Source organism: Mauremys reevesii, linkage group 1 (assembly GCF_016161935.1).
Source record: "Mauremys reevesii isolate NIE-2019 linkage group 1, ASM1616193v1, whole genome shotgun sequence".
Classification (NCBI taxonomy): Eukaryota; Metazoa; Chordata; order Testudines; family Geoemydidae; genus Mauremys; species Mauremys reevesii.
Genome location: NC_052623.1, coordinates 103,612,176 through 103,635,982, shown reverse-complemented (window position 1 = coordinate 103,635,982; position 23,807 = coordinate 103,612,176). Strand labels below are relative to the sequence as shown.

General features: G+C 39.6%; 1 protein-coding gene across 7 annotated transcripts in view; it reads right to left on the bottom strand.

Annotated features, from left to right (window-relative positions):
* PCCA (propionyl-CoA carboxylase subunit alpha) overlaps nucleotides 1-23,807 on the bottom strand; it is a 414,132-nt gene that overhangs the window by 196,541 nt on the left and 193,784 nt on the right. For all 7 annotated transcript variants that reach the window (XM_039502573.1, XM_039502579.1, XM_039502605.1 and 4 more), the window contains 4 exons: nucleotides 20,352-20,495; nucleotides 18,680-18,754; nucleotides 12,969-13,037; nucleotides 12,082-12,157 (listed from right to left, as the gene is read on the bottom strand). In XM_039502573.1, the coding sequence (XP_039358507.1) occupies nucleotides 12,082-12,157; nucleotides 12,969-13,037; nucleotides 18,680-18,754; nucleotides 20,352-20,495 (364 nt within the window). The remainder of the gene's footprint in view (nucleotides 1-12,081; nucleotides 12,158-12,968; nucleotides 13,038-18,679; nucleotides 18,755-20,351; nucleotides 20,496-23,807) is intronic.

Genomic DNA, 23,807 nt, shown 5'->3' with positions numbered 1-23,807 from the left:
TGGGAAATAACTGCCTTGGTAGTAGTACTTCTGAAAAGAATTGGAGATTATAGGGGAGCACAAATTCGGTATCAGTCAACAATATGATATAGTTGCAAAAAACGCTATTATTATTCTGGGGTATATTAACAGGAGTGTTGTATTTAAGACCTGGGTAAATTGTCCCATGTCCAGTTCTGGCTGCCACACATTAGGAAAGAGGTGGACAAATGAGAGAGTACAGAGGATAGCAACAAAAATGATAAAAGGTTTAGAAAACCTAACCTATGAGAAAGGTTAAAAAAAACTTGGCATGTTTAGTATTGAGAAAGAAGACTGACCGGCAACCTGATAACCTATGCTATGGGCTGTTATAAAGAAGACGGTGATCAACTGTTGTCCACATATATAAAGGTAGGATAAGTAGTAATGGGTTTATTTTGAAGTAAGAGAGATTTAGGATAAATATTAGGATAAACTTTCTAACTATTAGGGTATTTAAGCTCTGGAATAGCTTCCTACGGAGACTGTGGAATCCCCAACATTCGGGGTTTTTAAGACCAGATTGGACAAATACCAGTCAGGGATGGTCTAGGTATACTTAGTCATGCCTCAGTGCAGGGGGCTGGACTTGCTGGCTTCTCAAGGTCCCCTCCAGCCCTACATGTCTATGATTTTATGTGCTTATGTCCAACTGACTAGGTGCCATCACATAACATTAGATGCAACATCAGGCTATGCTCTAGATATGTGGTATGTATAATGCTCGTTTTCCTTATTAAATATAAACCTTATGAGTCACTGTTTGTTATTAATGTAATTGAATCAGAATCCAAGGGCCTATTTATGAGAGAAATAAGGGCTGTGTAACCATGTCAAGGTGTTTGCACTTGTGTAAATCCCCACTAAACATACACCACACTGATATAAAGCAGGGTTTACATCAGCAGAGTTTACTCCAGTCATCTACTGGATAAAGTTGCATTGGTGTAAAACCCATTTTACAGTGGTACAGTGAATTTATACCAGGCATTTATCACTGTAAGTAATTTGATGCAGTTACACTAGTGTCTATTTTTCTCACATAGATAAGCCTTTAGATTCTGACTTTGTTATATTATAATACAAAAGTGACATAGTAAGACTTGCATTTAAAAGGGAAAACAGGACTCAAACACACTACATATATGGGGCAGTGCCTAGCCAACTGGTCTTAAGTATGTGCTTAATTTAAGCACATTTTAAGTGTTTTGCTGAATGGGGACCAAAGTTATTTGCTTTCAACCACATACCACGTCCATAGCAGAATCTAAAATATCACTCATGCCAGCAGACTCAATGAAGATTGTTTCACATCCCTGGAATATTGTGAAATTTGGACTTTTACAATGAAAGAAAAAACCCCCACAAGACTTCACAAACTATTTAAGCACTGTGCTTACAGTACACAACATCATGGCATCTAAATTATCTGTGTAGTACACACTGGTAAAACACCATAAAAACTGCATGTTGGGTTTTCAGGTGTTCAATACACAAGTGCTATTTTGTTGTTCTTGTGTAGCTTATAGACCACACTGGGGCCCTTCCAGGTCAGTAACCAGATCCAGGCTACAGATGGCAGGGTTTCACGGCACAATGCATTTTCCCCTTAACCCTGCTTTATATCCCTTAACCTTCCCTACTCAGAATTCCTCTTGAATGGCAGGGCACAACAGTGCCTTCATCCTTCCTTACTTTGAAACCTCACTGGGACAGAGCCCTAAAGCCTGAGGACAGTCACAGCAGCTAGGACTACTTCAGAGAGCTATCCACATCCACAAAGTGGATTTACAAATAATTGTTCACCCTTCAGAGAGTTGGGAGAGTCAGCATCACATTTCCAATTTGCACCAGCCAGCTGAGTAAAGAGCTAAATTTTGGATCCTCATATCATAATCTATTTCTGGGCAAATGTTCTGTTTTCTGTATGGGAATTCTGTACAAAATGACATTGTGCTTATTACTTGTAATTCAAATTATTATCTTCTTCACAGATCTGTAGAATAAGAATTTTAAATTCTACTGAAAATATAGATGATCAAGTCAGATATTCCTAAAGCAGTGTTAATAAAAAGATTATTACGTTGAAGCGATACCGACTGGGATTACTGTGACTCTTATGAGTGTAAACATATTTGTGAAAGGAGAACTCTGAAGGATGTACCTTAATATGGCATTCACTTCTGTCATGAGACAACGTCTTTATCAAATAAGCATAGCCTGATTCCCACCAAATCTTTTGTCAGCCAGTTAAGAGAATTTCATATATTTAAATGCCTGCATGTTAAATTTTAAATACATATTTGCTTAAACTATCTAGTATACCTGGAAAGACACATGTGCCTCCTTTAGTTTACAAAATACAAGCATTTGACACAACTGCATGAACACTGCTGCCACCAGAAGATTAGAAAGTTTAAAGTGGATTCTCTCTTATAAATAATATCAAATTTCTAACTTCTTGTGTAATGCATTTTGTTTGTATCTAAACAAAAGAAAGTAACAACCTTTAAACAGTTTTAAATTTGTGCTGAAAACTGACAGACAATTCAAAGTTGAGGAGGTGGGTTAATGAGGCAAAAGAAAGAAATGATCCAGGAAAATTCATAAGGGGTGAAATCTTGGTCTTATAGAAGTCAGTGGAATAACCCCCCATTGACTTTGATGGGGCTAGGATTTCACCTACATTTCTGACTATTTTCTTTGCTTACTTTTCTGTAAAGGAGTTAGTAAAGGGGGCTTTCAGGTAGCCCAGGCATTACTAGTTTCTTCTTTCTCTGAAGAGAAGTCACAGGGGAAGCAGAGGAAAACAGAAAGGGAAATGTTCTAGGTCTCTCTCTCCTCCCTTCTCTCTAGTAGAGTGATTTATATGTTGAAACTGTAGAGAGAGGTTTTAGCTAGAAAGTTGTCAAGCCATCAGATCTCCTGAAGCACTGTAATTACCAGTCACCACCTGGGAAAAATGGGCTCACAAGAAGAGGTATTCTAGAGGAGCAAGGATGAAACAGCTTGGAAGTTTTCTTTCTTCAAACCTCTGAGTATTGGAGATCAGATAACAGATGAACATAGTACTAGGGAATGGACCCTTCAATGGAAGGGGATTTCAAATCCATTACTTTTCTAAATGTCTCAAGTTCTGATGTAATGTTGCTGTTTTGCGGCTGAGCTGAGGCACTTTAAAGGAGTGGACCTGGAGATTATTGCAATCATGAGCAGGGAAAGCTGGGAACTCAGTCAATCACACAGTGGAACATCAAAGGTTTTCTGAGAACACTGGTGACCAGCATCAAGTCAAATGCCTACAGTATATTCAATTTTAAACTGTTTCTCCCTCAACAAAAGGAAATCAAAATCTTCACTATCTTCTTGCACACCTATCTGCCATTCTGACAACAGCAGAGGTGCATGAGTAATTATTTGAATAAAGGGTTTGAAAGACACCCCAGTGCTGAGCTGAGGCTTGAAATAAGTAAGAACATAAGAACAGATATACTGGGTCAGACCAATGGTCTATCTAGCCCAGTATCCTATTTCCGCTTATGGCCAATGCTAGGTGCTTCAGAGGGAATGAACAGAACAGGTAATCATTAAGTAATCCATCCCGTTGCCCATTCCCAGCTTCTGGCAAACAGAGGATCCAGACACTTCAGAGCATGGTTTTGCATCCCTGCCCATCCTGGCTAATAGACATTGATGAATCTATCCTCCATGAACTTATCTAGTTCTGTTTTGAATCCCGTTATAGTCTTGGCCTTCACTACAATACTTCCTCTTGTTTGTTTTAAACCTGGTGCCTATTAATTTTATTTGGAGACCCCTAGTTCTTGTGTTATGAGAAGGAGTATAACATTTCCTAATCTACATACCAGTCGTGATTTTATAGACCTCTATCACATCCCCCCCTTAGTCAGTCTTTTCAGCTTGGAAAAGAGATATCTTATTAATCTCTCCTCCTATGGAAGTTGTTCCATACTTCTAATCATTTTTGTTGCCCTTTTCTGAACCTTTTCCAATTCCAATATATCTTTTTTGAGATGGGGCAACCACATCTGCACACAGTATTTAAGATGTGGGCGTACCATACTGGAGACAATATGATATTTTCTGCCTTATTATCTATCCCTTTCTTAATAATGCCCAACATTCTGTTAGATTTTTTGACTGTCGCTGCACACCGACCAGATGTTTTCCAAGAACTATCTACAATGACTCCAACATCTCTTTCTTGAGTGGTAATAGCTAATTTAGACCCCATCATTTTATATAAATAGTTGGGATTATGTTTTCCAATGTGCATTACTTTGCATTTATCAACACTGAATTTCATCTGACATTTTGTTGCCCAGTCATCCAGTTTTGAGAGATTTCTTTGAAGCGCTTTGCAGTCTGCTTTGGACTTTACTATCTTGAGTAGTTTTGTATCATCTGCAAATTTTGCCACTTCAGTTTCCCCCCTTTTCCAGATCATTTATGAAAATTTGAATAGTACTGGTTCCAGTACAGGCTCCTGGGGGACAGACACCACTATTTACCTCCCTCCATTCTGAAAACTGACAATTTATTCCTTCCCTTTGTTTCCTATCTTTTAACTATGTCCATGAGAGGACCTTCCCTCTTATCCCACAACAGCTTACTTTCCTTAAGAGCCTTTGGTGAGGGACTTTTTCAAAGGCTTTCTGAAAATCTAAGTACACTATATCCACTGGATCCCCCTTGTCCACGTGCTTGTTGACCCCTCAAAGAATTCTAGTAGATTGGTGAGGCATGATTTCCCTTTACAAAAACCAGGTTGATTCTTCCCAACAAATAGCATTGATCTATATGTCTGATCATTCTGTTCTTTCCTATAGTTTCAACCAATTTGTCAGGTACTGAAATTAGTCTTATTGGCCTGTAATTGTCAGGATCATCTCTAGAGCCTTTTAAAAAAAAACTGGTATCACCTTAGCTATTCTCCAGCCATCTGGAACAGAAGCTGATTTAAATGATAGGTTACATACCACAGTTTGTAGTTCTGCAGTTTCACATGAGTTTCTTCAGAACTCTTGGGTGAATACCATCTGGCCCTGGTGACTTATTACTATTTAATTTTAATCAATTTGTTCCAAAACCTCCTCTTTAATGACACCTTAATTTGAGACAGTTCCTCAGATTTGTCACCTGAAAAGAATGGCTCAGTTTTGGGAGTCTCCCTCACATCCTCAGCAGAGATGACCGATGCAAAGAATTAACTTAGTTTTTCTCCCCAATGGCCTTATCTTCCTTGAGTGCTCCTTTAGCATCTCTATCATCCAGTGGCCTCACACGTTATCTAGCAGGTTTCCTGCTTCTGATGTACTTTAAAAAAAAATTGCTGTTACTTTTTGAGTCTTTGGCTAGCTGTTATTCAAATTATTTTTTGGCCTTCCTAATTATATGTTTACATTTCACTTGCCAGGTTTATGCTTCTTTCTATTTTCCTCAATAGGGTTTAACTTCCACTTTTTAGAGGATGTCTTTTTGCCTCTAACTGCTTCTTTTACTGTGTTGTTTACTCACGGTGGCACTTTTTTGTTCTTCTTACAATGTTTTTTTATTTGAGGTATACATTTAAATTGAGCCTCTATTATGCTGCCTTTAAAAAGTTTCCATGCATCTTGCAGGGATTTCACTTTTGGTGCTGTACCTTTTAATTTCCGTTTACCTAAATTCCTCATTTTTGTGTCATTCCCCTTTATGAAATTAAATGCTACTGTAGTGGGCTGCTTTAGTTATTCCCTTCCCCACAGGGATGTTAGATTTTATTATGTTATGGCCACTATTACCAAGAAGTTCAGCTATATTCACCTACTGGACCAGAGCCAGTTAATTTAGGATTAAATCAAGAATTGACTCTCCTCAGGGTTCTAAGACTAGCTACTCCAAGAAGCAGACATTTAAGGTGTCAAGACTCTATTTCTGCATCCCATCCTGATGTGACATGTAGAAGTAATTAGCATTTTCCTCACATACTGTGGATAAATAAAACTGATTTTTTTCCCCTTAGTTCTGCTTTTGTCATGTCTTTTTCTTATGGGAACTGAGTAAACCTGTAAAGAAGGGAGAGGTCAGAAACACAAACTCTAAGCTTGAGCTCAGAAACTTTTAACTAAAATGTCTGCTACTAGGTAGTTAGGTCTGATCATGTTTCATTTAGTGAACTTTACACGTAGGTTACTAATTCATGGACAGTCACCATCAAAGTGGTCTGGCACTTGCATTGGTTTATTACAGACTGGGTGTGATCATTTACATGATGTCAGACGGAAATTTAAATGTCCTGGTTTTTGCTGGGTTATAGATACACATGTACGTTAAAAAGAACCAGTGTGTGTCAATTAACTGCACCATTATTGAAAATAATTTGGGGAGACCTGCAAACCAGGATTTTCAGCAGCTGATGCATACCACTTGCTCTATATTATATCCTTTATTTCTGCCACTGGTTTCATTACAGATTATGCACTAGCTATGTGAATAATAAGTACTCAATGCAAAAATATCTGCTGATTTCCATTTAATCCCTAAATTTAATGTACATAATATTTAATATATGGAGATATACCTATCTCATAGAACTGGAAGGGACCCTGAAAGGTCATTGAGTCCAGCCCCCTGCCTTCACTACCAAGACCAAGTACTGATTTTTGCCTGGATCTCTAAGTGGCCCCCTCAAGGACTGAACTCACAACCCTGGGTTTAGCATGACAATGCTCAAACCACTGAGCTATCCCTCCCCCCACATCACCATGACATCATGCTGTGCTATGTTGGTTAAAACCTTAGAGGTTTTTAAGGTCAGGCTTGACAAAGCCCTGGCTGGGATGATTTAGTTGGGTTTGGTCCTGCTTTGAGCAGGGGGTTGGACTAGATGACCTCCTGAGGTCCCTTCCAACCCTGAGATTCTATGAGTCTATGCTAAAAACTGACTCACATGAGCATTACGTGATGTGATGTATTATAAATGACAGGATATATCATTAATATGAAGTATATTGCTCACAGCACCCAAAAACCCAAGTATCAGATTTTTTTTGTTTTATTTTTAAACATTTTGTGGAACACAGTATGAGATAATTAACAGATGATGTGCTGCTGGGGGCCAAATACCAGTCCCATCTGAAGTCAGTGTGAGTTTTTCCTATTGATAGCATTTGGACCAAGATTTAACTTCAAAAGGCTTGTCTATACAGTACAGCAGTGAGATCTACAAGGATGTAAATTGTATAGCACTCTAATGTATTACACTCTAACTGCCCCATGAAGAAGTAGTTACTCACCTTGTGCAGTAACAATGGTTCTTCGAGATGTCCCTATGGGTGCACCACTATAGGTGCGCTTGCGTCCCTGTGCTGCTGATCGGAGAACTTTGGAAGCAGTGTCCGTTAGGCCTGCACATGCCACAAGACTAGCAAGTGTGCGCAGTTACCCGCTCTCAGTTCTCTGCCCAACGCAGAGTCACTGACAAGAACTCCAAAGCAGAGGAGAGAAGGGTGGGTTGTGGAGCACCCAGAGGGGGACACATCTCGAAGAACCATCATTACTGCACCAGGTGAATAACTTCTTCTTCTTCTCCTTCGAGTAGTGTCCCTATGGGTGCTCCACTGTAGGTGGCTTCTGAGCATTACCCCTTCTGGAGTGTGGGGACTTCAGAGTCAGGTCTGTTACAAATGACAGGACTACGGAGCCAAAGATGATATCGCAGGTGGAGTCCCCAGTGATTGCACAGTGTTCTGCGAAAGTGTGGACAGATAATCTTGCCACTGCTCTACAGATCTGTGAGATAGGGACATCCTTGAGGAATGTGACAGATGAGGAGATTAACCTGGTGGAGTGTGTACGAATGTCATCTGGAGGGGTCACATTACAAACTTGGTAACATCTGGTAAAGTTCGAGACTCACTTGGAAAGTCTCTGGGCTGATATTGCTGAGCCCTTGAATCTTTCCGCAATAGAGAGGAAAAGCTTAGGAGACTTCCCGAAAAACTTCCTCCTATCCAGGTAAAAAGCTAGGTCTCTCCTGACATCTGGTGCATGTAATATAGCTTCCCTGTTGTCACAGTGAGGCCTGGGGTAAAAAGTCAGAATGTGAATCACTTGGTTCATGTGGAATGGGGAGGTTACCTTAGGTATGAGTTTTGGGTGTAGCCTAAGCATGACCTTGTCCCAAAAGAATACTGTGTAGGACGGATGGGCCATCAGAGCCGCTATTTCTCCTATTCTCCTAGCCGAGGTGATTGCTATCAGGAAGACGTTTTCACTGACAGGGATGTAAGCGAACAGGTGGCCATGGGGTTCAAAGGGAGGTCTAGTCAGGCCTTTCAATACCAGGTTTAGATCCCATGTAGGAGTGGGATGCAGGGCTGTGGAAAAAAATTTTACAATACCCCTAAGAAATCGTTCAGCGGTTCGGTGTGATAGCACTGAGTATTCTACTTGTCAGTGGAAGGCTGCTATACCTGCTAGGTGGACCCTGAGTAAACTAAGAGATAGTCCTGACTTTTTTTTAAGAGTCAGTACATAGTCTAGGATCTTTGCAAGAGTTGCAGATGACAGAGAGATTTGTTGGGAATTACACCAAATCTGAAACCTGAACCATTTTAGCAGGTAAGTACAGCATGTTGAGGACATTCTGCTATGTAGTAATACCTCTGTACTTCCTTCGAGCCCGAGCTCTCTATGCATTGGAACCATGAAGGAGCCAAATCTTGAAGCGGAGAATCCCCAGGTTGGAATGCAGAATGCAGCCTTTGTCCTGCAAAAGGAGATAGGGAGTGGACTGGAGAGAGATCGGTGGGCACGTCACGAGCTGTGACAGGTGACGGTAACAAGTCTGTCTTGACTAAGTGGGCGTAATCAATATGACATGTGCTCCTTCTCTTTTTATTTTCGACAGGATTTTAGACTGTAGGGGAAATGGAGAAAAGGCACAAAGAAGGCTCTCGTCCCAGGGAAGAAGAGGAGCATCATACAGAGTGTTGCCCCATCCCCGCTCTGGAACAGTAGCATGGACATTTCTTGTTCAGATGAGTAGTGAACAGGTCCGTGTCCCCCAGCATCTGAATAGGTCATGGCCAAGGTTTGTGTGCCTGGAAGGTAAGTCACTGATAATGTAATATTGTGGGAGATGCACTAGTTCCATAGCCTTATTGCTTCTGCACAGAGGGAAGGCAACCTGGCTCCTCCTTGTCGATTTATGTAATACATACATGCTATATTGTCTGTTAGGACTCTCATGTGTGTTCCCTTGATCGGTGGGAGGAAATGGGCACAGGCATTCCGGACTGCCCTGAGCTTGAGAAGGCTGATGTGAAGGGATATTCTCCATGGACGACCACTTGCCTTGTGTTGTAAGGTCATTTAGATGTGCACCCCATCCTATGAAAGATGCATGGTGATGAGAAGCAACAACAGGGAAGTTTGCGAAAAGGGGATCTCTTTGAAAACATTTTCTGGGTCTTTCCACTAATCCAGGGATGGGTTTGTCTAGCCTGTCTCTGTTTGGTCTGTAAGCTGAACTGAACCACATCTGGAGACATCACACGTGAAGCCAGGCATTGGTACTACCGCTGTGCCCACTGCCATATGCCCCTAGAGTTGATCTATCTGGCTGATATTTGGGGGCTGTTTTGTACAGTGTCTATGAGTGTGGCCAAAGAGAGGAACCTGTGCTGAAGTAGGAGTCCTTTGGCCCGTAATGAGCTGAGGTCGACTCTTATGAATTCCAAGCACTGTACTACAGTGAGGGTTGATTTCTAGGCATTGATCCGCAGGCCCAGTTCCATGAATAAGTCTATCACGGTTTTGGTAACCTGGTGAGCCTCTTTGAAGGATCGGGCTCTGAGGAGACAATTGTCCAGGTAGGGGTAGATCATGATCCCCTGGGAGTGTAAGTGAGCAGCCACTACTGAGGCAACCTTGGAAAATACTCCTGAAGCTGATGATAGCCCAAAGAGGAGTACACTGTATTGGTAATGGTTTTGTCCTAGGGTAAATCTGAGGAAATAGGCGTCCTGAAGGTCACGGGCTGAAAACCAATCTCCACGTTCCAATGCTGGAATAATCGTTACTAGAGTGACCATCTTGAATTTTTGACCTTTAACAAACTTGTTGAGTGCTCTGAGGTCTAGTATGAGTCTCCAACCTCTCTTTCTCTCGGGTATTAGGAAATAACGAGAGTAAAAACCTTTGCCTCATAGATGTTGAGGTACTGGTTCTATGGCTCCTAACTGAAGGAGGCGATCTATTTCTTGTCATAGTATACTCTCTTGAGAAGGGTTTCAGAAGAGGAACAGGGAAGAGGTTGTGGGCAGGGGAGGGAGGTAAAGTGGATGGAATATCCTTTGTGAACAATTTCCAAAACCCATTGACCTGATGTTATGCATTCCCAGGTGCTGCAGATCATGACAAGACAGTGGCCAAATGGGATAGGAGACACTGGTCAGCTGTAGCATGTGAGGGGAGTTGTCTATCGACACCTCGATCAACGTATCATAATTGGTGTTTGGAGGTGGATGGCCTCTGAAGTTCATAAAAGTGCTGAGTCGGATATTGAGAGGTGCGTGATTTGTGTTGGGTCTGTGGACTAAATTTCACTTTTGTCCAGGTGTGTACATCACTAATGAGCAGACAGCGGCCCTTGAATCTTCAAGGATATGGAGAGAGGTGTCCATCTTCTCTGCAAAGTGCTTAGTGCCTTCAAAAGGAAGGTCTTTTGATAGTCGACTGCACCTCTTTAGGGAAGCCCAAAAGGTGTAACCACGATGCATATCACATAACCATCACCATGGAGATGGACCAAGCCGCTGTGTTGGCTGCATCGAGGGCAGACTGTAGCACTGTTTTGGCTACTAGCTGTCCTTCCTGGATGATAGCTTTGAAGTGGTCATGCTGCGACTCTGGAAGCTGATCAATAAAGTTGTTGAGTTCTGAATAATTGACAGTCATATTTTGTCGTTAAGGCTCAATAATTTGCTATTCAAAATTGTAGCAAGGCCAAGGAATAGGCTTTCCTCCCGAAGAGTTCTAAGCACTTCCAATCCCTATCACAGGATGGAACTCATTTGGTACTGACAGCCCCAAGAGTTTACCACGTCGATGACGATGAGGTTGGGGAAGGATGGGAGAAAAGAAATTCTGTCTCCATAACCAGAACGTCATATTTTTTATTGGCCCACTTATAGATAGGCATCACCGATGTCCATAGGGATACAACTAAAAAGGATATAGAGCATATTAACTCCTTTTCTCAGCCACACTCCCAAAAAGGTAACCTAAGCCATCATTCTGGTGGCTCTCCCCACATAGCCTCTCTCTCTCTCTCTGGTGGTCTTCAGGGGTTGGAGAGTGGAACAAAATTCCCAAGAAACAAGACACTGTTTCTCCCTGTATTCTCTTTTTAACTCAGAGGAGAAACAAAGACCTTCTCCAGAGCTTAGAGGGGAAAAGACTCAAGATTCATTATGGAAGACTCATCCAAGTTCTATAAAGAGCTTAAGAAAAACATCTGATTCTCACAGGTAGGCCTGGGAAGAGAGCTGAAAGAGATGTTTATCATCATCATCATTATCATCATCATCATCTCAGGTTCTAAATATTGTCCACATTTATATGCCCTGGTATTCTCCCAGTGCTAACACAACCCTTTAGAATGAAAAAACTCAACACACGGGCATGTGGTACTATAAGAACACAGTAGATCTACTAAAGTACAATGAATAATTACAATATACTTGCCTTTGAATTTCACAGGGTAATAAATGCAGGATCTACCATGAGTTTGCGAGAGCTCTTATCAGTTTTTTAAAGTAATTAAATTAAATTATTTAACTAATTACTTTCAACTAAAAATGCTGCAGGAAAAAATGAAGTCTCTTTAGATTTGATGTATCTTCTCAGCTTAATTAACACAAGCTTTTCCTGGTTTAATTTGCACTTAATAAGCAGGAACTTTACTCAATTTGCTAATTACTACATTTTCAAGCTGTTTTCTTGAAATAGATGCCAGCCTACCACGCTAGGAACCCAAATTTCCGTAGTTACCTCGAATTACATAATTGTCCAGAGCCTCTTCCATTCTTTGCAATGCTTCAGCTCTATCAGAGCCATATGTAATTAGCTAAAAACAAAGGTATTTAAGTCAGCTATAAAAATTCAGTTTTAATTTCTGAAATATAATTTTCTTTAAAAAAACTTCACAAATCATATGTTTAGATATTCCATTTACAGAAATCATTTTGCACATATTACTGTCTGTCTACTGGAGCACTTCCCCAAAACAAGAGAGAGGCCTCTCAACCCTCTGGCATCCAGATACAGAAGATCAGGTTTTTTTCTTTATATGAGTTAAGCATATCTATATCTGGCTCTCTATTCTTTTTAGAGTCACACAAAAAATTCGATTAAAGATCAGGAACTCTCACTGTGAATTTCCGTATTTCTTAAGATTTTGTTTTCATGTAAATTTAATTCTTGGTGTTTTAAATCACTAACTATAATGTCCTTGTAGCAATTTTACCCTTAAATAACTGCAATGTACTCTCAAACTTTAACTCCTATTTAACATTTTTTGTCAGGGATTACGGCCCTGTAATTTCTCAGAAAAATCAAACAGATTGACGTGGGATAAATCTGTGAGACTGTAGGCCGTTGTTTAATATGCTTTTAGAAATCAGAATACATAACAAGAACAATAAAAAACAAGTAAAAGGGTGAATTAATTTCTGTGAGATCAGACATATTTATAAATTTTCTTCCATATTAAGCTTCCTTTTCAATATAGCCTCTTTTCTCTCATGTTTCCTTTATGCATATCACATCCAGCAGCTTTGAAATATTGGCTCATTACTAAAAAATATCTCTTCATTTAAAAATTTTGTATCTAAAACTAGTATTTTATATATTAGAACATTAAAAAAAAATCAACTCACTTTTGAGATCATGGGATCATAATAAATGCTAATATCACTTCCTTCTTGTATGCCACTGTCAACACGTACCTTCAAAAAATAAAAAAAGGAGCAAATATAATTTCACAGTGGAACAAAAACCAAGTTTTGACCTCATAGAAGACATACATCTCATACTTTTAAACTTGACAAGTTTCATGAGAAGATAAAATATTCTTTTCACCAAGGGCTAGAAAATCCCCTCCCACTTCCCCCTTGTGGGAAAAATACCTATGAATTACTCTTTTTTTTTTTTTTTTTTTTTTTTTTTTTTAAAGATTGAATGCAAACTTGCACTGTTAGTCAAAATCACTTTTTTCTTGTAAAATCCAGAGCAAACAGATTTGGCTTTTGATCACTATCAATTTATAGTGGTTTATACAACTCTAAATCTGAACTCTCAATGCAACCAATGCTGACTTAATTACTGCAATAAAATACACTTGCAATTATTCCTCCAACTGACACCTGGCATGAAAGATGCCCCTTGTAATCGCATCCTTTCTGAGTATGTATGTAATCACATCCCTTGTGCCCCACACTATAGCCCTTCTGAGGGCTCCAGTGGGGACACAACTAAGGCTCATTCAGCAGGAACTTTGGAGCTCTGCTTATCAGCTCTATAGGAATACTAGGCTTGTAGCTTTCATGTCTGTAACACTTTCCTTTTCTGCCTCACCCTCTCCACTGTAAAACATTTTTTTTCTGTTGCTGCTGTTCCCCTGGCTGTTTAATGTTTACACAGCTTTTTCCATGGCTTTGCTTTGTAAGGACACAGCCTCAATTAAAGCTCTGATTCCGCAATTTTCATAGGAAAAAAATAGCACAAGTTCAAAAATTTCTTTTGAAGAAACTGATTGCTGTTAACCAGCCAACAAGTCAGTTAGTATATTGCTGATTCTTGTTTTCATCTCTCAGTTTGATTTCATCAGTGTGACATTGAGGTTAGCCATATAAAACTTTTAAAATGAGCAATTTCTGAGAAATAAATATTTATTAAATTGTTGCTGTTGAACTTTGGAATCTAAAGCACTTTAGTGTTTTTTTAATCAAAGTAATTCAAGACTGATAAATGCATCCCAGTGATCTTAAGGACAGAGGAATCCAATTGAAGTTGCTTAAACACCAGGGCTTTGATATTTTGCATTGTAAAGGGGGTGGCAAGTGGGACCTAGAAACTCACTTTCAATCTCCACCTGTGGGAAGGAATCTTTCTAATAAACAGCAGCTCATCTGATTGCAGGAAGGCAAAAAAAAAAGGTCAACACAACGGCTGTTAGGCCTTTAATATTTTAATTTAGGCAATTACCAAGGGACCACATGTAGAACCTCTTGTCTAAAGAATACACATGAGGACAGGATGATGACTTTATTATCTAAATAACCTAAAAGATATCCCAGTAGCTTTATTCTCTTTCTTCAATGAGAACTACATCCTAACATGGGTTTAATGATCATTTTATTTTTTAAACACTTTAATTGAATATTTATTAATATACACACATAATATATTTGTATTTGCAGTTCAACAGCACCTTCATTATAAAAAATCAAGATGCTTTATAAATAATTAGTTAGCCCTACAACAGAACTGTGAGGTAAATGGCATTATTATCCCCATTTTACAGATGATGAGGCATAGCAAGGTCACAAAGGAAATATGTAGCAGGAAATTCAGACTTCCTGATTCCCATTCTTATAACTATTAAGCCATCCTTCCTCTCTGTACAGGTACATACATACACGAATGAATACATCCATACACAGAGATGGAAAGAACTATTAAGATATCTAGTCCATCCAACTGCCAGTCAAGACTGTTCCCTATAGGCAGAATATTGCTTCTTGTACTGCACAGTACGTAAACATATATAACATGAAGCATACCTGTGTACATATTCTAATAATGCATGGCATTTATATAGCACTTTTCATTTCCAAAGCAACAAACACATGTAAAGTAATTAATCCTTACAACACCTCTGTGAGGTATACAAATATTATTATCCCAATTTTACAATGAGAAAACATATGAAGAAGGGCCAAATTCAGATGTGAAATAAGCAGATGCAACTGTTCCTGAAGTAAATAGGAGTAGGCACTGTTTATGCCGGTACTAATTTTGGCCAAAAGAAATTCAGTGATTGGCTGTTAGTGGAAGATCCAGGATTAGAAAACAGAACTTCCTGGCTCCCCATTACATGCTTAGTACACTAAACAATGCTTCCACCGTATATACTGTATACACAAAAACTTATACGTAATGTACTTGGATATATCCACACTAATTTAAAAATTCAAATATACTGAAAAACAAGGAACTAAAAAAAGGTTCTTGAAAATTTGCTTTATAATTTCATAAAATTATGAAAAAAGTACCTGGGGCCAGTTGGTATATAATAAAAGCTTTCATTCCTTCTAAAATTTATTCTTCATAAAATAAACACAGGAAAGCTATATAAAAATGACAAACTGATAGCAGAAAGGAAATAATTTTACCATCTTCAATTCTCTCTGTTGTGCTTAGGTATATCAGGGGGCTGATAACAATAGGTGATCCTGTAAACTATAGTGTGCAAAATTGGATATAACAGAAACCTTTATTTTAAAGATCCCTGCTCTAGTGTGTTTATCTTGATAGATAATAGTAATACTTATTAGCATTACTTTTTCTTAATGTTTTTCCTTTTCTCAGTATTTAAAAAAATACTACAGGGAGTATACAAGTCAAGATCCTTTCACAGCCCAAACAGCTCCAGTGGTGTACTGTGGTGCAATTGTGTATTACTACATTATAATGTTAGGTGCTCTAGGAAAACATAGAATCATAAAAGATTAGGGTTGGAAGAGACCTCAGGAGGTCATCTAGTCCAACCCCAATTAAAATCATCCCAGCCAGAGCTTTGTCAAACTGAGCCTTAAAAACCTCTAAGGAGATTCCACCACCTACCTAGTGAAATAGTTTTTCCTAATATCCAACCTAGGCCTCCCTCACTGCAACTTGAGACCATTACTCCTTGTTCTGTCATCTGCCACCATTGAGGACAGTCTAGCTCCATCCCCTTTGGAACCCCGCTTCAGGTAGTTGAAGGCTGCTATCAAATCTCCCCTCACTCTTCTCTTCTGCAGACTAAACAGGCCCAGTTCCCTCAGCCTCTCCTCATAACCTATAGCTCCAATCCTGCAATGAACAGTGCACTGGCACACCACTTTGCCAGCATGAACTCCTACTAACTTATGCACCCAGAGTTCCACCCATACACAGTTCACTGCAATACTGGGGTGTAAGAGACAGACAGACCTACTCCACCTTCCCTAGGCTTCAGAGCCAAAGCTCTAACCCCAGCTTCAACGTGCTGTCTTCACAGCTATTTTGAGAGCTCTAGCATAAGCCCCATTAGCCCAACTCTGTTGACCTGAGCTGGGAGGCTCACTCCCACAGACTATGTCACAATCAGCACCCTTAAAGAATGGATTGCTGATCACATTAGCGAAGAATGGCTTCGGAGCTCTTCAAATCTTAATGCCAACTGAAACACAGTCAGTTTGTTACAACGTGCAAGAGTAATAAGTTTCTATTGTCATAATCTTGATGATACTTATTTCTTTTAAAAATTGAATACTCACTAACCCTAAAAATCATACTCTGAACTAGCAGCTGGTACATTTAAAAGTTATTATAATCTCAACCCCAGTATAGAATTCTTAGAGCATAGGAAAAACATTTCCCCAATGACCCGTCTTCCTAACTTTCCTAGTCACTTTTCTACTTCCCCTATCCACCCACCCATCCACACACCCCTACCTCCTTTAATTTGAAAAACAACCAAACTAATTTAAAATCACATTTGTAAGATGCCACTCCTGAGACTTTCTATGCCAAATTTTTAGCTCAGAGCAAATTTTTAGACAACTTATCTTTTGAAAACAGGAATTTATAAAAGAAATGGCGAAGCACCAATAGCTTCAATATAATATCCAAATTCTTCAGTCAAATCAATTTTATTCTTAATTATGTGACATCCTCAGAAGACAAATTAAGCTCCAGTATTGCACATTTTCTGCTGCTACAGAAGAACAGACCAAAAATATGGTTTGCTAAATAAAAATAGAACAGATTTTTTTTAATAAGACAACAAGAGTAAACAGAAAGAAAACAGCCCAGCTACTCTGTATGAGATCCTCAAACCATTTCTCTGAAGCCTCCAGCATAATTAAAATTTCTTTCTTCAGTACCACGATGGGCCATGTGAAGCTATCAGCCATCTCCCACCCTTCATTTTCAATTCACCTCTCCCCCTAAGCACAACTCCCAGCCCGCCCTGTCTACCTGACAAGTGACAGCCCAATCTGATTAAATGCTTGCAAGGGAGGGGACTTGTGGGCCTCCATGACAGGCCAAAAGTGATCACCATGGAGATACATAATTACAGCTGTCAACGCGTCTACTGTCCTGCTGGCATCAATTTGATTGCTCCCAGCAATAATGATAGACAAAGCTTGGTGTGCACTCTCCTGCACCCAATCACTTTATCTGTTCCGTGGTCCATTTAGCTGACATGCAACATTCACACAAGCAAATAACAGCAGTAAGCAGAACATTTAAGGCATTTTAATTGTTTTTTCTTTCTATGGATGGCTCACAAGCGCAAATGTTATTACATAAAACTCCTGCTGCAACATTAATTGAAGAAAGATTTGGTGGGACAAAGACTGTAGGGGGTATAGTTTGTCCATTATCACTTGTACTTTCAACAGGTCTCACGTTTGGAAAATTGCAAATTGCAAAAACTTGCAAGGGCAAAATGTTTGACATCCTGTTAGCTATTACAACATGGTAAAAATGTCTAACAACCACTAGAGTAATCACTATAAATTATTAAATACACTCTTTGTTTCATTAAAAAAATGTTTAGATACATCCCATGATACTTGTTTTCTTATCTTCCATTTAACGTCACATAATGCCTGTTAAATCTTTACAATTTTTTCTTCTGCTTTCAGGCTTTGAACACAGCATGAAGCCTTAGAGCCCAGAAAGGGTCAGGTCCCTTTAGAAAGCATATGGGCAAAAACAATTTAAGAAGTGAAATAAATCATATATCCAATAACATCTCCAAATTTAGGATTCCTCCTGTAATCTTTCACTATTTTCCATTCAAGTAATCACACTGAATAATCATATTTACAGATGGTATAGGCTTGTCCTTCCACCAGCTGACACAGTGGATTTATTACTTATTACTTTGATTATACAAAAAGGAGATGTCCCTGTTCTTTTATTGGAGCAAAAACCTGTTTGTTAAGGATATGTTTAATAATCACTTCAACTGTAACGAATGGCATTTGCTTTTTAAAGGCTGCAAATTTGAATAGCAGTCCAGCTTCTCTTTGGAGTATTCAGTCCTTTGCAGTTAAAGGGTTAATTCAACATCTGATTATGCTATTTGCTCTACAGCATATTTATATTTGAGGCTTGTTTGAAAGGATTAAACAGAAGAAAACTTTATAGCTTAATAGTCCAATTTGGTTAGCACTGTATTTTTTTAATCATCTTATCTTAAATTAGCACAAATAATAGTATTAACCGCCTTTAACAATGAGAGAAACTAAGGGCCTGATTGTCAGAGGGACTAAGCACCTGTGAAGATTTGAAGTTCTTAGCACCTACAAAAAGAGCCTAGGTCACTTACATTGGACACATGTAGTGGTTCTTGGTATTGAGACAATCTACCAATAGATGGCAGACCGAAAGATTTGTAGGGATCCTGAAATGAAGGTAAAACATGAGAAAGCATTAATTTAGAGACATTACATATAGGAAACAAGGTTAAATAGTTGCAAAATTAACAGCTTCTACCACTTCTATTTTGATTAACATTCTGTTTCCAGAATTACTTATTGTCGGGGCATTTTCCCTTTTTCCACTGAAGAACTGGAATATTTATTAAAACCTCATCTTTCTGAAATGCAATTATTAAAACAGAAAAGAGTATTTCTTCCTAGTGAAGTCTTTATAGCAGGGGTTGGCAACCTCTGGCACGCGGCTCACCAGGGTAAGCACCCTGGCGGGCCAGGCCAGTTTGTTTACCTGCCATGTCGGCTGGTTCGGATGATTGTGGCTCCCACTGGCCACGGTTTGCCGCTGCAGGCCAATGGGGGTGGCGGGAAGCTGCGGCCAGTACATCCCTCGACCTGCGCTGCTTCTCACCACCACCATTGGCCTGGGACGGTGAACTGCAGCCATTGGTAGCCGCGATCGGCCGAACCTGCTGACGCGGCAGGTAAACAAACTGGCCTGGCCCGCCAGGGTGCTTGCCTGGCCCGCCGCATGCCAGAGGTTGCTGACCCCTGCTTTATAGTATCAACTCTTCAGCCATCTTCAAGCTTTGGTATTTTTGGGTGGGGGGCGGAAGGGAGGGATGACATAAAAGATGTTTTTCAAAGGCAAAATGGGCAATTAGGAGCTCAACTCCCTTTGACTTTCTATGTGAACAAGCAACAAACTACTGTGTCATGAAAAATAAAGAAAGAGGAACAAGAGAAATTAAGATGTCTTGGGCAATAAAAGCAGCAATAGTCAAATGGGAAAACACATACCAAGATGCTGATTTTTTTTTTTTTAAAGACTGCCTATAGTATTAAAATTCTGAAAACAAAATGAAGACAGCTGAATATCATTCATTCAATAGACAAGTCTAAATTTCCAAATATCAAAAACAATGCTAATAACTCGTTTACTTACAATACCAGTCTTAGTCATGCTTAAAAAGAGAATTTTTTTAATTCAGATTTTTTGTTTTTTGTTGTTGTTTTTTATTGCTATTACTATGAAGAGTCATAATGTAACTGTGTACTTATGGTTTTGAAATTCACTTTCCAAATTGGTCATATAAAGCAAATGTAGAGCAAACATCCTTCCTGAACTATTAGCAAATGTCTCAGTACCACTAAAAGTTTGGCAGCTTACAAAATTTTACCCAAATATTTAAGCCAAAAGGTTTAAGAAAAACGTGGAGGTGAGCAAACCTGAAGTACTGGTTAATAGTTCAGAAGAAAATGAAATATACCCCGATTATCATATTAAATTAGGCTGAAAATATGCCATGAACTTCCTTTGAAATGATTATTGGCTACTTGCAGGAGATAAATTTTTAGACGAACCTATGTGGCAATAATTTTGATCTCAGGCTATTCTTTTGAATTACAACATAAAAATCCACATAAAACTTTCTTTAATCAGTTGTGTTACATACAGTAAATCACAAATCTCAAATTATAAACCTTGACATCACCTTGGTGCCTATCTACACCTGGGTATTACCGCTCCACATATAGCCTCCCACGCCGTACCACTTATTTTACCTCAGCATAAACTCGACATTCAACCGCCCAGCCGTTGATGGGAATATCAGCTTGTTTGTGCCTGAGAGGGTAACCCTTAGCAACACGGATCATTTCTTGGACTAGGTCCAGGCCAGTAATGCATTCTGTGATGGGATGTTCAACCTGCAAGGTCAAGAACTGACAGTCAGTAGGTAACAAAAACAACCAAAAAAACCCATCATAAACAAATACAGATAAACAAAGATATCACCAGCCAAAAATGGGACAAGGGTTAATTTTCAACTCTGGGCTTTCTTCACCAAACCAAACTGAAGAGACAAGCAAAATCAAAAGAAAAACAAACAAAAATCACACACACACACACACACACACACACACACCAGTAACCATCTTCTTTTGAAAAAACCTAAATAAAATAATCAATTTGTAAATACAATAACTAAGCACAAGGAGTAAAAGCAAAACTACAAAAAAATATGGAAGTATGTTTTATTTTTTACAACATAATGGTATTTGGTGCAGATGTGTTAGTTTCTTGTTTGTTTGGCAGTATATAGAAGGAGGACTCATTTTTAATCTAGCAATGTAATGTATTTTAACTGAAATCCTCAAAGTAGCTGATAATCAACCCATTCTGCTACACTTAACATGGCATGTACAGGAGCAGCTTACGATTTTCCATAGAGCTAGTCTACCCTAAATCTCACCCATTCGCCTGCTTTCACTAACCTGTCCTGACAAGCAACCAGATTAGCGTAATCTTACATCAGCGCAGTGTAGCAGAAATGAGCAGATGGATCCTTCAGTTTTTTTCCCTCCAGACTTATCTGTGTAGTGCTTAGCAGGCACAATAGCTGGGCTGGACCAGTCGAGTCACTCTGCTCTCTCAGCAAATTGCTGCTAACGGCTTTGGATGATGCTGTCATGGGAATACCCATCATTCACACTAAAGCTGGGTCGGACTGGATGCGTGTGCAAACTTACGTGCACGCACACACACGTGGTTTTTTATGTGGTTGTAAACTGAAAATGTTTATTAACTTAGAGCAATCTCTAACGAGTGGAAAACTTGTGAAATGAAAGCACCCAAAGAAGATGGGTTATGGTCCTACTATGTAGACACAATCAAAGACACATACTATATTAGCATGTGATACACACAATGAGAGCATTACAACTTCCCAAGTAAAAAATATGACAGAACTGCCATTTTTATTATAAAATGTTTTTGTTCTAGGGGTCAAATATCCTAAGAAAATGCACTTCACAATGATTTCTATCATGAGATGTCAAAAAATATACATTTTATGACACAGGAAAAGGTCAATGAACAAACTAGTTGTCTTCCTTACTTCAAGTACACTAATTGAAGGAAAACAGTTAATCATTATAATAATCTTGTGGTTTATCAGAGCAAGAAGACGCACTGGTCTTAAAAAAAAATTTGCTTTGTAAAAATAAACAGATGGCACCCATAATTAGCCCTGTGTGTGTTGTGAGTGTTTTTATAGTTTCAACAACATTTTAAGACATTTTGACATAATTTTAATGACAAATCATCACTGAAATAAGCACCTATTCTTTGAAGTATAAACATGGTATTGAAAATGGGGATCTGATTATGCAGTTTAAGAACATACCTTTGGGATTCAATCTTGATTTTACCTAGCACATGATACTCTCTAGTATGTCACACTTAATAACCCTATTTGGAGTATCTGGGAAACAATTCAGCAGCCACCTTGCGGTGTTACACTGCAGCACTTAATTTTGTTATTAAAACAAAGTTTTAATAGAAAGTTACTTATATATCAATTATTTGGTCAAGAAAACTTGTTCTCACAGTTAGGATTTTAATTAAAAATTACCATCAAAACATTTTCAGAATTTTAATACTGGGAAAAAAATGTAACATTTCTCTAAAGAAGACATTTTTATTATTTAGCCTCATCATTTTTCTTGGACTACACTTGGCATTCCAGGCACAATAGCGTCATTGTGGTTTTCAGCTTTATTGTTGATGATCAAAATAGGATGGAATGTTTCTGGAAAGAGAAATATTTTTGTTGTTTGTTTCTTAAGTCTCACAAACATTTATTTAATCTACTCTACAATAAGACTCTTTGACTTAGTCAATATTATCTTGTTGCTTCAAAAGACTCCCTTTGTATTTGAAGAAAATGGTATTAAGAAAATATGGCAAGCAAGCTTTTTTATATACATAGTCCACTGGAACTAATCTAGACACTATTTTATTAGTAATTTCTAGTCACACATTTTGTTAACACACTTGCATTGTTAAACCTCCAAAATATAATCCATAAAATGGGGTGGAAACTGAGCTGTATATTTTAAATTGAATTTTTTAATTAAATATCTCAGTGGCATGAAGCAGTCAGCTAAGAAACCTTAATTTTTTTTTATTTTTTTTTAGTCTTTGCAATTCATTTTTTGAATATTTTTAGCAATAAGCAGAGCATGAAGCCTATAGTCCAAAAGAGTAAAACTGTTCTATCCTGTTCAAACTATGGCCCTGATCCTGCAACACACTCCCCGAGGATGCAAGGATCCACACACATAGAACTCACGTACAGGATCTGAACCTAAGGGTCTACCGTATTTTCCGGCGTATAAGACGACTTTTTATACTAAAAAACAACCCCCAAAAATCGGGGGTCGTCTTATACGCCGGGTATAAACAGCTTCGGCTACATACAAAACGTCCCTGTGCTGATACTGTATGTACCGCGCTGAGCCAATCCCGGCAAGCGGTGTATTCTATTAACGCATACAAAGCCTGCTCGGATTGGCAAAGGTTGTAATAGCACGCCTCTCTGACTCAGCCAATCCGAGCAGGCTTAATAGATGACACCGCTCCCGTGAACGCTCCGTCCTCCTTCTCCTCCCCTTCCCCGGCTTCCCGCAAATCAAATGTTCGCGGGAAGCCTGAAAAAAGGAGCGGGCAGGTAAGCCGGGCGTGTGGGGGAGGGGGCGGGACGGCTCCTCCTGGCCCTGGCCGAGCGCCCCAGCCCAGTCCCAGCCAAGCACCCCCGGCTCGGACTGGTCCCGCCTGCGCGGCTCGGACCTGGCCCAGCTCGGGCCCCGCGGCTGCGGCTCCGGCCGGGCCCGGGGATTCGGGCCTCGCGGCTGCGGTGCCGGTCCCGGTGTCGGCCTGGGGAGCCGGGCCCCGCGGCTGCGGCGCCGGTCCCGGTGTCGGCCCGGGGAGCCGGGTCCCGCGGCTGTGGCTCCGACCCTGGCCCCCGGCAGGGGTAAGAGGCCAGGGCCAGGGCTGGGACTGGGGCGGGGGAGGAGGGGTTGCCTCGGAAGGGGGGGTAGTATTATACGGCGAGTATAGGCCAAAACCTATGTTTTAACTGGAAAATTAGGGGGTTGTCTTATACGCCCAGTCATCTTATACGCCGGAAAATACGGTAATCCCACAGATCTTACTGAGGGGTAAAGGCTGCAGAATTG